The sequence below is a fragment of the Dendrobium catenatum genome, unplaced genomic scaffold (genome assembly GCF_001605985.2).
Source record: "Dendrobium catenatum unplaced genomic scaffold, ASM160598v2 fragScaff_scaffold_1510, whole genome shotgun sequence".
In the NCBI taxonomy this organism is placed as follows: Eukaryota; Viridiplantae; Streptophyta; class Magnoliopsida; order Asparagales; family Orchidaceae; genus Dendrobium; species Dendrobium catenatum.
Window position 1 is genome coordinate 252182 of NW_021319972.1, and position 17053 is coordinate 269234.

General features: G+C 33.2%; 2 protein-coding genes across 9 annotated transcripts; one reads left to right on the forward strand and one right to left on the reverse strand.

The window, feature by feature from the left end:
• Positions 1–224: 224 nt before the first annotated feature.
• On the reverse strand, positions 225–14487 carry LOC110115048. 8 transcript variants are annotated; one of them, XM_028700394.1, is made up of 4 exons: positions 14342–14487; positions 8393–8493; positions 3590–3629; positions 1004–1719 (listed from the first exon to the last, which is right to left on the reverse strand). In XM_028700394.1, exons 2-4 carry the CDS (start codon positions 8479–8481, stop codon positions 1426–1428), a joined length of 423 nt encoding a protein of 140 aa, XP_028556227.1. In that variant the 5' UTR covers positions 8482–8493; positions 14342–14487; the 3' UTR covers positions 1004–1425. The 8 variants fall into 8 exon arrangements, 1 of the variants encoding a protein (XP_028556227.1); XR_003702904.1 differs by lacking the exons at positions 1004–1719; positions 8393–8493 and adding an exon at positions 225–865 and having other exon boundaries at positions 14347–14487; XR_003702907.1 differs by lacking the exons at positions 1004–1719; positions 8393–8493 and adding an exon at positions 225–971 and having other exon boundaries at positions 14347–14487.
• On the forward strand, positions 1745–16654 carry LOC110115047 (protein PIN-LIKES 3). The gene is made up of 11 exons (XM_020848155.2): positions 1745–2562; positions 3758–3918; positions 4869–4948; positions 7815–7939; positions 9085–9206; positions 9287–9529; positions 11553–11645; positions 15052–15152; positions 16045–16097; positions 16185–16370; positions 16448–16654. Exons 2-11 carry the CDS (start codon positions 3784–3786, stop codon positions 16570–16572), a joined length of 1263 nt encoding a protein of 420 aa, XP_020703814.1. The 5' UTR covers positions 1745–2562; positions 3758–3783; the 3' UTR covers positions 16573–16654.
• Positions 16655–17053: the final 399 nt, after the last annotated feature.

The following is a 17053-nucleotide window of genomic DNA, read 5'->3' on the forward strand; positions in this document are numbered from 1 at the left end:
TATTTTATAAAATTAACCTTTTTTTTTTTTTTTTGAACTGGGGTATCTACCTACTGCCACCCCAAGGAGTGACTCTTGGCAGCACCCTAGAAACCTTCTAGCCCGCACTTGATTGAGCCCCACTTATGAGGCACTGCCACTCGTGGGGATTTGAGCACAGGTTGGGGGTTCCCAACCGCACTCGCCCACCAACCAAGCTAAGCATCGTTGGGTAAATTAATAAATTTAACTGAAATCAACATAAAATTCGACTGAAATTTTATGAAATTATTCTTCAATATTTCTTCACACAAGTTGCAACACAAGCTCACCAAAATGCACAGTACATGAAATACTTTCTCCTGAAGAGCTTCTTGGATTCTTTGTGTACATTGTTATATTTGCATAGGGATACCATAGAAGGAAACTCACTAAGTCTATCAGTTAAATCCACCACAATTATTTGTTCTCATGGATTTTATGGGCCATTGTTGACTAAACCAACCAACCCGACCCGTTCATTTAAACTATGCATAACAAAAACTTCTTACCTTCATTTATTAGCCATATTGCTCTCCAATTTCCATGAAATCCAACAGAACTCATCAAAACTAACCCAACCCAACCCAAATAGATAGTTTAATCTATTAACCAATGGATCTATTTTTACCTTCATTTATTAGCCATATTGCTTTACAATTTCCATGAGAAAAAGCAAGTAGATTATGTTCTACTTTCATATTCGGTCCCTCCTCTGACTGCAGCACTTGGAGACCTTTCTCAGGCAAGTCTTCTTCTTCTTCTTCTTCTTCTTCTTCTTTGGTTAAAGCAGTTGGCTGTGTTCTTTTATGAAAATTGAACAACTGAAATGAACGCACTTTGCGAACTGATATGTTATAGATATAAATCCATTAGTTTGAGAGATTAATCTCCTTCTCCGTCTCCATTCAATCACAATTACAGCATTAAAGCAGCTCTCAAGAAAATTGACACTGAATTGTTAATCAATGAACATGTTGGTTTAATTCAAAGTAATTCACTAAAAGAGGAATAAGATGATTAGAAATAGAACCAAAGTTGCATTTAGGGGCTGTTTGGTTAGAGGAAAAATAAATGCAAAGATTTATGAATACTTTACATTTTTTACTTTTTTGGTGTTTGGTTGGCACTTAGTAAATTAAAGCAAATTTCCCATGTTAGTTCATTTTGCGGGTAAAGTAAACCCGATCGATTCGAACGAAAAATGAATTTTTTGGAGAGAGAGCGAGCAGCGCACGGGAATACTCATTTGTCTCTTCCTATTGCTTCGCGTGAGGTAGAGTTCGACTTGGCCCAAGCTCGTACGCAAGAAGCCACTCGATCTTCCTGGATTCCACATGCAAAAAGCCCTGCTTCGATCCATTCCTCCACACACACGCACGAATAGAAGGCATCGACTATGTTGGATCATCCGGCTGGGGATATGTAGGAGGCTCTCCGGTGGATTGCATGCACATGGAGTTCCCGCATGGTCGCCTGATCTTCGTTCTCGATCGTCCAGGTAGGGATATGCAGGAGGCTCACCAGATGAATCGCACGCACACGGAGTTCTTCCTCGATCACCTGGCCTCCGCTCTCGATCGTCCAGCAAGGGATACGCAGGAGGCTTGCCTTTTGACTAAGAATGCAAGAAGATCTTGTTTCACATGAGTCACTTCTTCGGCTCCATTGTTGCTGTTTGACTTCGCATCTGCTTCTTCTCTGTATGTCCCCAGTGACTGTGAGTACATAAATTCAAGTGATTTTAGTTTACTATGTATATACCTAAGTAAATAGAAAAAACAGTTCATATGCATTCACTTTACAAGCAATCAAACAGCCTTAAAGTATTTACTTTACACAGCATTCACTTTGCAATCAACCAAACAAACCCTTAGTCTTCGTAAATAGACCTAAAAATTTTGAGTTTGGCAGGTGATATTAAAATTCTTCTTTTTGTTTTGTACACTCAATTCTGAATTTCTGTAACTTCATATTGACAGTATTCTGATTAACTTGGAAAAGATCACTAAACCTATAATTCTTCTGAACTTACAATGCAAAATTGAATGAAATAGACTTACCAACCTTGTTCATCCTATTTAATGTATGAATCTCTAGGCTTTTTTTCCTTCCCTTGATATTCTCTTTCTTTCTCTTATTATTCCTCTACTGATACCTAACCCGACTACTCCCTCTCACACAAAGGAGACCCGCTCCACTTCTCAGCTGCTGCACGTCGATATCCCTCTCGTTTCCTGCACTTCTCCCCAGCCTCATCTCCCTTCCCTGTTCGAACAGCCCCCCAGTAACCCTCGTAACTCCTGCGCAACCCGATCTCCAGCTGACTACCCGACCCTCTGCCCGTTTTCACTCTCAGCGAGACCCAGCGCCCCCTTCTTCTCCCGCTAGCGCGGCCATCCAAGATTCCCACCTCCCAGCTCCTCAACCTACTCCCACCCCAGCGCCAAAGCTCCCCAGCTGCCTCTCTTCTTCTATAAGAAAATTATTGAAGAATTGAAGCAATTTTACTTCTCCATAAGTTTCTCTCTTAAAAAAAAAAAAGTATGCCAAGAAACTATGATAAAAAAAAAAAAAGAAAATCAATTTCAATTTGATTGACAAAGATAATTTCATTAGAATTTTTATTGGGAGTTAAATCAAGTTGTTTATTTTCATTACTATTTTGTCTACAATCCTTAAATGATCATTCAATTGATCTTCATATGCCCTACATAATATATATTGTTCTTTAAATTTATATTTTAGGTCAACTCATGTACTGCTTAGTTCCTTTGAATACCTTAATGTTGGCAATTAAAAGAGAAGCATAATATTAAGTAAAGTGTTGTAGAGATGAGGATGCTCAGGTGGATGAGTGGTTTTACTTTTAGAAACAGGATAAGAAATAAGCATATACGTGAAAATGTTGGAGTAGCTCCAGTGGTAGATAATATTAGAGAGTGTCGCCTTAGATGGTTTGGTCACATAAAACGGCGGCCTTCTGATGACTTTGTTAAGAGAGTAGATGTATTAAGTTTAACCTATGTTAAGAAAGGTAGAAATCGACCTAAAAAGACTTGATTATAAAATATTAGAAATGACCTTTTTTAATTATATATAAATGAGAATTTGACTCTTAACTGAACACAATGGAGAAAAAAGGATTCATGTAGCTAATCCCATATAGTGAAATAAAAATTTGATGTTGGTTGTTCGCTAAGAGGATATTTGATTGAATGTTTTCAAAATATATGCATCTTAGCAGTTTGTTTGGTTGGATTTAAATCAAATGCATTGAATTTTTTTTTAATATTATTAGGATTCAATTCTAATACTTAACTTTTTCTCTCTTTCTCTCACAAATAATTGATATCAAGTCAATGGTTTACAGAATTCCATCGAAATTGATAATAAAATGTATTATCAGTGAGCATGCTGCTCATATTCAGAGTATTCCTTAAAAAAAGAATAAGATGATTTCATATAGAAACTTAAGCTTTCTTGATAGGGATGATGAATGTATTCATTTACTTTCAATTCTCATTAACATTCAAAGAAGACAGTTCGACAAATGCTGTAAAAAAATTACCTTTTCACTCTTTTCTGCATGAGTGCACAAACTTGAATTTCTGCAACCACAGATCAAAACGTCATAAAGTTATTCAGTCATTTTAAAATGATTATTGTGAAAGTCATATCTTTGACAAATAAACGCATTTCAGTATTCTATGAAAGATAAAATTTTCATTCCATGCAGAGGAAGAATTAAACAATAGAGAACCTATGGGTCTGTGGGATATTTTTGTTACTGCATCTGTGCCTGTTCTGAACGTGCTGTTGCTGACTGCTGTTGGATCAATTTATGCAACAAGCCGTGTTGGCATTCTTGGCCAAGACACAAGGAAGCTTTTGAACAATGTAAGTCATTTCTTGTATGATCCTTTCTCATTTATCTTCTTTGCTATTGGAATATTTGTATTTTTTTTTTTTTTCATTCTTAATATTGACTTTCTTGTGCATGCAACTACATAGCAAAATTTACATACATAGTCATTGTCGGAATCACGTGCTATCAGGGGCGGAACCAACCTTAGTTCTTAGGCGGGCAAGTGAAAAATTTATAAAAAAATAAAAATATATATAAGGGTGCAAAAATAATTTATTTTGCACATAATTGCTTTTCACAAACTTGTTTGTTAGTGTTAGAAAAGTTCAACATTTTTGGATGAAAATAGCAGGTGGCCAAGAGGTTTTTTTATTTTTGGAGGGTCAAATTGCATGAAAAAAAGTCAATTGAAGGCAAAAAATAAAACTCAGGAGGGGCAGATTACAACTAACCCTTATTATACTAATATTTTTTTTTTTGGGGGGGGGGGGGGGGGGGGGGGGGGGGGGGGGGGGGGGGGGGGGGGGGGGGGGGGGGGGGGGGGGGGGGGGGGGGGGGGGGGGGGGGGCGGGGGGGAGCGCAACCACTACACAATTCCGCCCTTGTGTGCTATTAAGACGTGCTCGACCAAACCTGAGGAACCCTTCGATCCCAACCAAATCTGGTTATGATACCAAAGGTGATCAAAGTTGGTTCAAGCACATCACTAGTAACTCATTTTCAATCCAAACAATCAAACTTGCCAATTGCCATAGAGTGCCAAAAGCCTATTATTTCTATACCAACATGCTTTCAATTATTTGCTATGTGAGATTGAGCTCAATACGTCTCATGTGGCTTAGCATTCATGATTTTAACTTAGTAGCATCTCTTCTATGTTTGAAGTGACGATATGGAGGGTCCATATGGTTAAAATAAGTTGAGTATGTAAATGTCTTCATGTGTATATATCACTAACATTTGCTATTCTGTACATAAGCAGGTTGTGTTTTATATATTCAACCCAGCTCTGGTAGCAAGCAACTTATCCAGTACCTTCTCACTGGAGAGCATGATTTTACTGTGAGTATCTTCTCATCTTTTGTTCAGTTCAATTCTTATAATCTTTTTGGGATTCCATCATAAGCACTACTCCTTTATAATTTTAGATGGAGTAGAAAATAAGAAAAAGAAAAAAAATATTTGTATATATTCTTTTATTATTTTTGAAGTGTAGATCGAGTCATAAGTGCCATGCAAAATATCCTTTTAAGTTTAGAATTTGTTTGGGATAAATTTCTCACTGTTTTTTTTTTTTTAAGTTTTAGTGCAAAAAATTTTCGATCAAGAAGTTTTTGTATTAAAAAGCGGCTTTAAAAAGCAATAAGAAAGTTGTCCAAAACAAAGTCTTAAAAAAGGGAAATGCTATGACTTAAATAGCCATTTAGTCAATAATCCAACTTAAAGAAAAGTAGCAAAATACTATCCTCACCATTGATGCACGGATATTAAAGTACAAACACAACATGACATAAATGTAGGACATGCATTTTTTTAAAATATATAATACACCTACATAGGTTAGAGAAGAAATTTAAAGCATATATAGTTTAATTATCCCCAAAAAAAATTCTTCATATGCAATTACAAATGCTTTAAAAATCATAGTTTTCACAATTACTATGACAGTTTGTTTAATACGTGTCAATTATCTATTCTAGATGTGCTATTATGAGGTGTTCAAGAAGTTAAATATGTTGTTTTAAGAAAATTAAAATGCGATACCAAATGGCGCATGTCAAACATGATGGTTAACACAATAAGGCAAGACAACCATCTAGAATTTTCCATAATGATATATTGTAAAATAAGTCAAAACCTATGCAAACCCAAAGAGCGGATAAAATGTTAAATATAGAAAAGAAGATCAAGGCACAAAATCACACAAGAATTTTATACAGGTTCACCCAATTGATGGCTACGCCATGTTGTTGCCGCTATAGATTTCAATTTGATTGATTGTAGAGAATTACAAAAATAGTTTCTAAGATATATATAAAACCATGCCTCTCTCTCTCTCTCTCTCTCTCTCTCTCTCTCTCTCTCTCTCTCTCTCTCTCTCTAAAGAAAAACTAGGGCAGCCTAGAAATACAAAAAAAAATTCAAAAAAAAAAAAAGTTTAATGAATTACAACAAATATTGGAAACATTTCAAGGGCCTAACCACTAAAAACCCGATAGAGAGAGGTGAGGTAATCACTCCAAATTATTCTGTGCGGAGACCAGACGGCAAGAACCATCTGAATTTTTTGCGTTTTTATTGAGTATTTGTTGCGTTTTTATTGAGTATTTGCTGTGTTTTTACAAATACTCAGTAAAAATGCAACAAATATTCAATTATGAATGCACTTTTACTAAGTATTTGATGCGCTTTTGCAAATACGTAGTAAAAGCGTAGCAAATATTTAATTATTTAGTAAATGTTCAATTAAAATACAACAAATACTAGTAAAAATACGGTACATACTCAACATATACAATTAAATATTTGCTGCACTTTTACTGAGTATTTGCAAAAGCGTAGTAAATCCGGATGATTCTCATCGTCCGGTCTCTGCATAGAATAATTTCTCCTTCTCATGATATACAAAGACCAGCTACAACAATAACTTCTCTTGCCACACTTCACTGTGCAAACAGAAGTCAGCCATCTGCTCACTGCTTTACTTCATATTGCTGTAATTAGATTGTAACTTTCTCTGCTCTTTTAACAAACTATACATGCCAGTCAGTTTTTTACGCACATTTCGAAACCTTACGATGGTGAACAAGAAATTGCTGGAACTGGGCAATCTTTGCCATTCACAAACACGAGTTAAGATCACCTACCTACTTCTAATTCTAAGCTTCAGTATCTCTATTCTATGTTCTCGCTTTATAACCTTTGTCTAATAACAAGCCAGCAATTGATAGTGCTTGTTCTATATCCGTTGATGCTTATGGTTATAAGATATGGGATTCGAAGACAAATCGTATAGGCGAATGCCAAATCATTTTTCTACGCAACAGATCAATATTGGTATTCTGTGCCAACACCAAGCAACATACAGAAAACTAATCTAGTGCAAAAAAGTTCTTGTGCAATGCTTACCTAATAATCTTCACTCAAAGAGCCCTTAAACTTCTCAATAGAGCTGACAATGAGCTGATTTCAAGCAAACTCAAGTTCAGCTCAAAATCGGATTGAAACTGTACTAGCAATGCTAAACTTAGTCCTCTGGATGGACTGATTCAATTTCAAGCCTGATTGAAATAAGCTAATGCACTTAAGTTTTTGCATATTTTATATACAATTCATATTGATGATTTCTGATAGGAAACACTTGGATTCACCAAAACTGAAGTAGATCCGATGGAAACTGCTGTCCACAGGAGAAAAACACAGCAAATCTGCTGTTTACAGCAGTTTACAGCAGAATTTCAGAGGAAATTGGAAAGAAAACTCAAAGCAAGATTTGTATTCCACTAGTAGAAGAAGAAAACATCAAAGATACAATTGATCCTCAATTCGAGAGGAGGACCGGTCTAACAATTTCCAATATGAATAAATACAAAATTTTGCTATAGTTAATATCTCAAGTTGATCATGACTCAAATCAGAGCCAAGTCCACCTCAAATCACCTTGAAGATGGAATAAAACGAAAAGCTTGATTGTGGTAAGCTTGTTCGAACCACTTTTTTGGCTTTATTCAAGCCAAAAAGTCATCAAATCACCAAATCTTAACTCATCCTTACATCTCATAGGGACAGTAAAGAACAAAGTAACTTCACATATTTTTTCCTAAAATATACTTTCATATTATGCTGGATGCATGGTAGATGAAGCTAATTGTTTATATTTTAGTTAATATACCAAAGTTTAAAGTACACAAATTCTATATATTTGCAGGTGGTTTATGCCGGTCAATTTGGTCCTGAATTCTCTAGTAGGTTCTGCACTTGGATGGATCCTTATTCAAATTACAAAAGCACCCAAGCGATTGAGAGCTGTCATTTTGGCATCTTGCTCAGTTGGTAAATATAACATAAACTGATAATATGTTCAAAAATCAATCTTGCTTTTATAAAGTTGTTGACCAGTAGCTGTATTTTTGCAGCTTATTAACATTCTAATATAAACTTTAAAGTTTGTCATGTAAATTCGCTCTTTTCTGTGTGGTTATCACTAAACCGAGTATTTCCAGCTTAAAGAAGTGATTTAGATGATATTTCTTATGTTATTTATTGTATAAATTAACGTCTTTGTATGCAAAATGTTGCATTTATAAATTTATTATAGTATATTAGGTATTAATACTGATTATCATAAAAAGGGCTTTGTTAAAGGAAAAATATGTTAGCATCCAATCATATATCATGAAAGAAATAAAGATTGTCTTTCAAAATTCAAGGTGGCGACCATACTCAATAAATGCAGAAAAACTAACTATAATTGGTCTAAAGCGAACTTCCATTATCCAAACTCACTTTAGAAGTAAATCATAATGAGCATCTCTGAAACCAATAATGTAAAGCCTCCTCAATAAGAACGATATTATGTTCCCCAACAAACTCATAGCTACATCAACCTGTAAAACTTCTTATATCAGAGTAAAATAAATCTCATCTCTAATAAAATTTTATAGCTAGGCCAAAGGCGTTATATTTCAATAAAAGTTCTTACTTCTGAGTCTGAAGCCTTATACCTAGACAAAATATTTTATTTGATAAACCCTATATCTTAATCTCCATTAAACACCTTATATTTCAATAAGAGATTTTATATCTGATAAAATCATAAGACCTTATCTCTGACAATAAAAAATTTGAAGAGAGATGAAGAGATTTGCCCACCTTTTCATTAAATAATAGCAAATGTAACTTTATTTTAGAAGTTCATCTATTTGGTGCTCTTAAAACAACTAGAAAATCAAGCAAATGGAAAATGGAAATTTTCGCTCCTCGCCATTAAAGCTTCTTACATTCATGTGAAGTTAAATAGTCTTTCATAAAATGCCTCCCTATGAAAATTTAAATTTTCTTTCTTGCAAGGGACATCATATCCTTTTCTAGTTGTAAAATTAACATCATTGTTACACATTTCTTATGAGTGATTTGCAATATTTCTGATGTATCAATTTGAGAAATTCACGCTTTTATTAACTGAATCTTCATATTAGGAAATGTTGGAAATTTGTTTCTTGTCCTAGTCCCAGCAATGTGCAAGGAGAAGTCAAGCCCCCTGCACAATCCAGGTGTTTGTGAAACATATGCTATGGCATATGCTTCTCTTTCTATGGCGGTATGATCATTTAGATTATGACGCATTAACATATAAATAAATGTATTATTTCATCTGTTTTATTTAGTTCATTTACGCAGATTGGCACAATTTTGCAATGGTCATATGTCTATAATATTGTGAGAATATCATCGAGCTACAAGGAACACAAAGAAAATGATTATAGTATAGATGGGGACCATCCCAATAATAGTGGAAGGCTTTCTATGAAAATTTACACAGGTGAGATTGCATCAACAAATAAGGGAATGGTGCTTGGTTGCTCATCAATTGAAGATCCACCGGTTCTTGAAGAATATGATCAATCTATGAATAAGACAAAGGTAAAGTTCTTCCTCTTTTAACTCTAGTTAAAAAAGTTATTCTTCTGTTTTGTTCATAGCTGAAGAAAAATGAGTCCTCTTATTTATGGGATGATGGGATCGGCAAGATTTTGTTTGGTTTAAAATGAGCATAGTGGAATTAACCGATATCAATGGTAGTAACTGAACCGTCCAATTTGGTTTGCATTGGGTCTGGTTCAGGTTTTGATTTCAAAATTAAACCCCAAAAATTATTCTTTTGATTGGTTTGGTTTAAAATTGATACTATTCGGTTTGGCTTGATTCATTTTTGTTCAATGTATTGTGTTATAGTACTCCTTATTTTTTATATCATGAAGCTACATAATCGAAGGACAATATATGCAGATAACCAAATTTGTATTTGATGTGAGAACAATCATTTTATTTTCATTCAACAGAAGGATTTTATTGAAATCACTACAATGTTCACTATTTATTTACTGATTATCCACTGCAGTTTCTGATGCCTAGAAAAACCATTCTAAAACTTCTGAAATTTGTTTCCTACTAAGTATAGTGGAGAATTTGAAGATCATATCATCATAGCATTATTTATCTTGGACTCCCCAGATCAAAATTCTGTAGATAAGAAAATTAGTTATTTTCCTATGGCCTATGGCTGCCCATAGCCTATCTCAGATAAATTTCCTTTGAAGATATAATTAGCAAATTTCTTTCAAACATAAGACTCGCGAACAACAAAAAGTACAAATTAATGAATTACATATTTCATCAACTTTGCATATATTGAAAGTCTGATACTATAGTAATACAAGCCTTAAATTTTGTCTACAAAGATAAATCTGGACCACTTTTTCCCACCAAATTCTAGTACTAAGGAAATTACATTTTGAAATTATATAATTTTTGCACTAATAAATATTTTAGTGTGAAAGATACAACAGAAGGTATACCTTTGTGGACTACGGAAGATGTACTATTTTTTTCAATATAACAAAAACTTTTTCAAAACTTCTTAGCACAGAGTTCCTATTCCAATAATTACTGCATAATGCCAAATTTTGACCAAGCAAATATAGCTCTAATGACACGTAATTTAGATTTAATCCCAAATTTATGTTAAATGAACATTATAAGATCAATGCATGCATTATATGCTTACATATGGGTGTTGCATCTACGCTTGTGTGTACTTTTATATATTTTGCCTCCTGATATTGTAATAGAAAACAGCAGTGGACATTTTGCATAGTTATTAACTCCTAAGGTATAGATTCTCTTTCTATTCAAACAAAAAAGGCATTGATGTTTTCTCTTTAATAATAGTAACTTGATCAAAATATGCCTAATCTGTTGCTAGAACTTTATAGCAATTGAAATTCTTAAAATCAGAACTTGCTTCAAGTGGATAATTATGGGCCTTCTCTTACAGAGATCAACTCTTCAATTTAATCAACATGCATTGTTCTCGTAAATCACAATGTAGAACAAAAATTAACAAAACAAATGAAAAATAAAAAGACAAATCGCATTAGTTTCAATATATGAAGCCTCTCAGAAACCTTTTTTTCCTAGCACAAACAATTCTCTTTATTTAATTTTGAGAACATCAAACTATAGGTTGGTTGATCATCATGTTCAATGTAAGATTTGATTTGGGAATTTTAACCTTACTGTACAAATTGCTTGACACAATTCCATATGCGCTAACTATGATTTGTTCTTATAATTTCAATGACATTATATCTAAGCACCTTATTAGAATTTTTCGTTTCATGAGAGAATATTAATATCAGCTGATTACAAAAGAGAACATACCTAAAATAACATGTATATCATGCACCGCTCGATAAAAACGAATAGAAAATAAGAATTTATAAAGGAGCTCCCCATAATTGGGATAATGATGATAATTGTTGTTTCATTTAATCTCAGTATGAACGTTGCATGAATGACTGAAATTTTCCAATTTATGCGAATTTTCTATTTCATGTAAAAGTTATCATAGCAAAAGATAACAAACTTTTTGAAATACTTTTAGATTATTCTATCAAGTAAGATAAACGGACTGTTACGCAAGCTTTCAAGGGTCGTTGATATAAAGAAGTTGTTTGCTCCTTCAACAATCGGTGTGGTATGCTTCTTACTTTATCCATGACTATCTTTTTCATCTCGATAACTGTAACTTATGTGAGTACACAAAAAATAATAAGAAAAAAATGTGCTTTAAATTAATAGACGAATTTAAGATCAATCATGTGAAATGCTTTAACGGCTATTTGGTTCAAAAAATTTAGAATTCATGGGCAAATATATGAATTTTAAAATGCATTAGTTTGATTTGGTGTAAATCATATGCAATGATTTTTTTTTTTATTTGTTATAATACATTTCAAATATATACTTTTAGAAATAGCATGGGCGGGCGGCATCAATGGATGTCGATAGTAGTGGTAGGTGGAAAGAGGCGGTTGTGATCGAGGGTGGTGGGTTGTGGCAATGATCAGGGGTTGCAACATTAGCGGTGGCGATGGAAGTGGTGATGGGTGGTGGTAGCGAGTGGTTGTGGAATTAGCAGGTGGTCAACAACGGTGACAACTGGATGCCGGTGATGGGGGCAACAGGTGGCAAGCAAAGGTGGCGGGTAGGGATGGAGGGTGGGCAGGAGATGTGGTGCATTATAAAAAAGTCAGAATTAGACGATTGTGGAATACGCCTAAAATGAACTAAATTGTGACTTCCAAATACATAAAGAAAATAGTTTTGATTTGCTTTTCATCCAACCAAATACTAAAATTTTTAAAATCCCTACATTTATTTTATTATACACTTAAAAACTTTAAACCAAACAACCTCATAGTATAATTGATTTTTAATCTCAACTTTATAATTATAGTAGAACATTTGATCACACGTATGTATATGGTCTAAATTTTTACACATGAGTATAGTGAATTAAAGAGAGTGGGGGAAGGTAGCATCTATTATAGATAAGATAGTAAAAAATTGATTTAAATGATTTAAACAAGTAAAATAAATGATCAAAAATACAAGAACATTAGATGGGTAGACAAAATTAATGCTGAACAATTAGAAAGAAAAATTAATAGATCAATGACAATACGGATTGAAATTGTTAAAAAAGATTTTTGTGTATAATAGATTATCACTTGATGCAAAACTCAACATGAATGAATTAACAATTAACATTCATAAAGTCAAACCCCAATAACTTGGAAAAGTTTAATGATAATGATGATTCTTCTTTTAAAGATTTTACCATATTGCACAATTCAAACACGTCCAACCAAGTTTGAATTTTGCACAATTCACCTAGTGTTTACCCCTAATACATAATATCGTGGGTAAGTCTAGTTACCACGGTACAAGATTGATCAGTTTCTCATTTCAATTTGGATGCCATAAATACCCCATAATTTATATAAGGTTTTCTTGTTTATTCTATTCAGACAGTTTTAAATGCCTCCTCTATGATTAGCAACTTATAAAGGAAATATATTTTGTTCTCTTGTAATAAGCTAAAGTAATTGCTAATTTGTTAGAGACCGACACATAGATCTGCAAAGCAAATGTGTTGCCCATGATCATCAAATCATAAAGAAGGTGACATTTTTCATTACAGGACTAGCTACAACTTAGATCTAACAAGCCTCTCAGTGATTTGAATACCACCTAGCCTATCTATAATGCCCATTTAGTTCGGACATATAAAAAAGAGGCAAGTGATGAGGGTGCAAGCTCAGGAGCATAAATGATGAACAATTGTACGAAAACCTCAAGCTCTTGAATTTTTTGATATTATAAATCAAGTGGTGCGGGCATTAACACATATACTATGACAATTACAATAACCAGTGCAAAAAAAAATTAGTTGAATGAACCGTTGTTTAAAAAGGTGTTTGAGGTGCCTGCCTTGAGGCCGGCGCCTAGTAAACACCTTGAGGCTCATGATTTTCTGGCCTGTGCTTCGCCCTTTCATTTCGAAGTGTAAGTCTCGAGACTATTGCCTCAAGGTGCATGACGTTAATACCTCAAATTAAAATTTTAAAAATACACTTTTAAGTTATATATGAGAGTTTAGAATTTATATCAATTTGGAGATAAGGGATTTACCTTTTTAGGGGGTTTTTTCATTTTTTTTTTATTTTTTACTTATTTGTCTTTTATTTTAAATTGGTATGTTTTCATTTTCTTTTAACTTCTTTCTTATCTTTTATAAAAATATATATTTTCATTTATCTTGATTTGATTTTTTTATAGTTTCTATCAAAAAAAAATTCATTTTCTTTTTCACTGTTTTTAATTATTTTTAACTGATTTTTCATTTTACTTTTGTTTTAAATGGCTTGTTTTTACTTTCTTTTAGGGTTTAGGTTCTAATTTTATTTTTAACAGTTTATTGATGATATATGCCTTATAAATAAATCTTTAATTTTATGATATTTTTTTTAATTTTAGTCAAGCATATCTTCAAAGATACATTTATTGTATTTGATGAACGGATCAATCAATAAACATAATCCACTTATGTCATTAAACTCTCTAAAAGACATAAACATAGTTCCCTCGGCATGAATTCATTACCAGATTCACAATTTACGGTCTAGAAATAACCTAATCAGTTAATTTTTTCAATACCACTTTCAAATAACATAATGTAAATTAATTTTTAGTTAAGCTATTCTAGTTTAAGAAACTGAAGTCGTGTGACAACCGATTCGATAAAACAATTTTCTACCATAAATCCAATTCAATTACCTAACTAATAACTCAAAAAAAATCAAGCTGCTAAAAAGGAGTGATTCTCACCAAACCTGATCAACGAGATCGGTTGCTGCAAAGCATTCTATGAGATTGGAGAGGCGTCTCGCCGCCGCTCCCTCTGCCGGGATTAACCATGTTCGAGAAGAAGGAAAACTTAATGAAAATGGAGAGGGGAGATGAAAACAGATAGAAAGAGAAAGGAGGAGGGACCGAGGGAGAGAGATAACAGTATTATCTCGCTGGCGATCGCAGAGCAACCTTAACCGGCGGTGCCCTACTTCTGGAACAGTGTAGGAAACCATGGTAATAAGAAATTAGAAGCAGCAGCAGCAGACCATTAAAAAAATAATAATATTTATCAAATTTGGATCCATCAAATCTTTTTTAAATGCCATTTTTTAATATTATTTATCATATTCAGATTTAAAAAATCGTCACCAAATTCTTCTGCCCGCCAATCTGTAAAGAATAGTGATTCGCTAGTTTTGTTAGCATGTTATTATGTTATTTGCCTCTTTCATAGAAATTTTTAAATAATAATTTTTTAACTGTCTAAATTATCCATGTTAGTTTAAGATCCTCATAATTTTATTCTCTTAGCGTTAACTTTTCATTAGATCTTTGAAATTTTTTAATAAAATTTCAATCATAACATATCGATATTTATGAATTTGAATTATTACAATGATGATATATCATTATCCTTTTATTATTTTTTATTTTTTATTTTTTTCTAATTACACTTTTGTTTTCAGATTGTTGGTTTTATAGTTGGAGCAACTCCCCAAATTAAAAAAGCAATGGTTGGTGAAAATGCTCCTCTTCGCATGGTTCAAGATTCACTCACATTATTAGGGTACATTACTTCTCATATTTTAATAGCATATGCTATATATATGAACAATGTTATTATAATTTAATTTGCAATTCAATTATTATCCATCATATACTTCCAATTAGAATGATATATCCATTATAAAGGTCTGCAAGAATTAGCTCAACCTATTCTTTCTACTCAAAGCATGCCTAAAGTAGGGGTGTAAGTGAGCCGAGCCGGCTCACGAGCCGAGCTCATTTAGTAAACAAGCCCGAGTTCGAGCTTTAGTAGGCTTGAATAATTATTAATGTTTTTTTTAAAATAAATATATTTTATTTAATAAATTTAAATATTAAGAAAAATTAATATAAATCATATAAGTTTTATTTAAATGTTAAACATTGCATCTTTTTTTCTAAATCCCGCCTAAGTTTTAAAATTCATGTGCATGGCTCGCGAGTCGGCTCGAGTTCGTTTATAGTGGGGCTAGTTTGAGTTCGAGCTCACTTTCCAACTGATGAGCCGAGCTCAATAAGGCCTAAACTCGACTAGACTCGTTTACACCCATGGCCTAGAAATACATTCAATATTAAATGTTTAGAAAAAGTACTTCATTTTATGCAAATATGGGGAAAATTATTAGGTCTGGACACCGGACGTAGAGATATGTCCAGTGTCCAATAAAATATTGACATGTGGAATGTACACGTGTCCACGGAATTTTAACTCAAGCAAGACAAAAACGCCGGTAAAGCGCAGTCAAAGTGCAGTTAAAGCGCAATAAAAAAGCACAGTCAAAGCGTAGCCCACGTGATAAATTTTAATTGGATATCCGGACCTAAAAAAAGGTTTAAGTCCGGTGTCTGGACCTAATAATTTTCTCAAATATGGAGCCTTCAACTATTTACTCATTTCAAAATATTTCTTGCAGCAATGGTACCATCCCAAGTCTCATACTCATTACAGGAGGAAATCTAATCAAAGGTCACAATTTTACCCATTCTCTTAATTATTTTAGTCTGATACCACAAATCTCATCATATATTTATACACTTGGAACCCTAACCCTAGGTTTCAACGGTCCGGGCATCAAAATCTCCATCATCATCGGCGTCATCGCCGTTCGATTCGTCGCCTTGCCGGTCATCGGCACCATCTTCATTCACTGTGCAGTTCATTTTGGCTTGGTACATTCAGATCCATTGTATCATCTGGTTTTATACCTACAAAATGCTGTTCCACCTGCAATGAATATTGGTAATTATTTAATTATTATTTAGAAGAAAATTTTGAAGCAAAATAAAAGTTGATATTTGAAATTAAATTTTTTGCAGCTTCTATGATACAAATGTTTGATGCTGGTGAAGGGGAACTATCTGTCATTTTTCTTTGGTCATATGTTGCAGCTTCAGGAGGGCTTACACTCTGGTCTATGTTATTTTTATGGCTTGTTTCATAAATATTTAATTATTTCTTGTGATTCAGAGATTTGCATGTATAAATTCTTTGGTCCTTAGTTTTGAATTTGAATGTGAAGTAAATTTTCTATCTAAATATTGAAATATTTAGGTGTCGTTTGGGAGGGCTTTCTTACTTCTTTTTAAAGCAGTTTTTTAATACAAAAATTTTAATTTTTGCACTAAAAAAAATTGCTTCAATAAGCAGTAAGAAAGCAGTCTTAAATGAAGCCTTACTCAAGTTTATGCTATCACCAACATTTTTTTTCTTTGCAAGTCTTTGATAATCTAAAGCTATTTTTCTTTGTTAAGGATCCATTTGAGATGGCTATAACTTTCGTAATGATAGTTATGAAGCTGTTGTAGAGAAAGTAAGGATTCGTTTAAGACAGCTTTCTTATTGCTTTCTAAAACAGTTTTTTAATACAAAAAATTTTTGGTTTGAAAATTTTGTATTAAAAATTTGCTTTAAAAAATAATAAG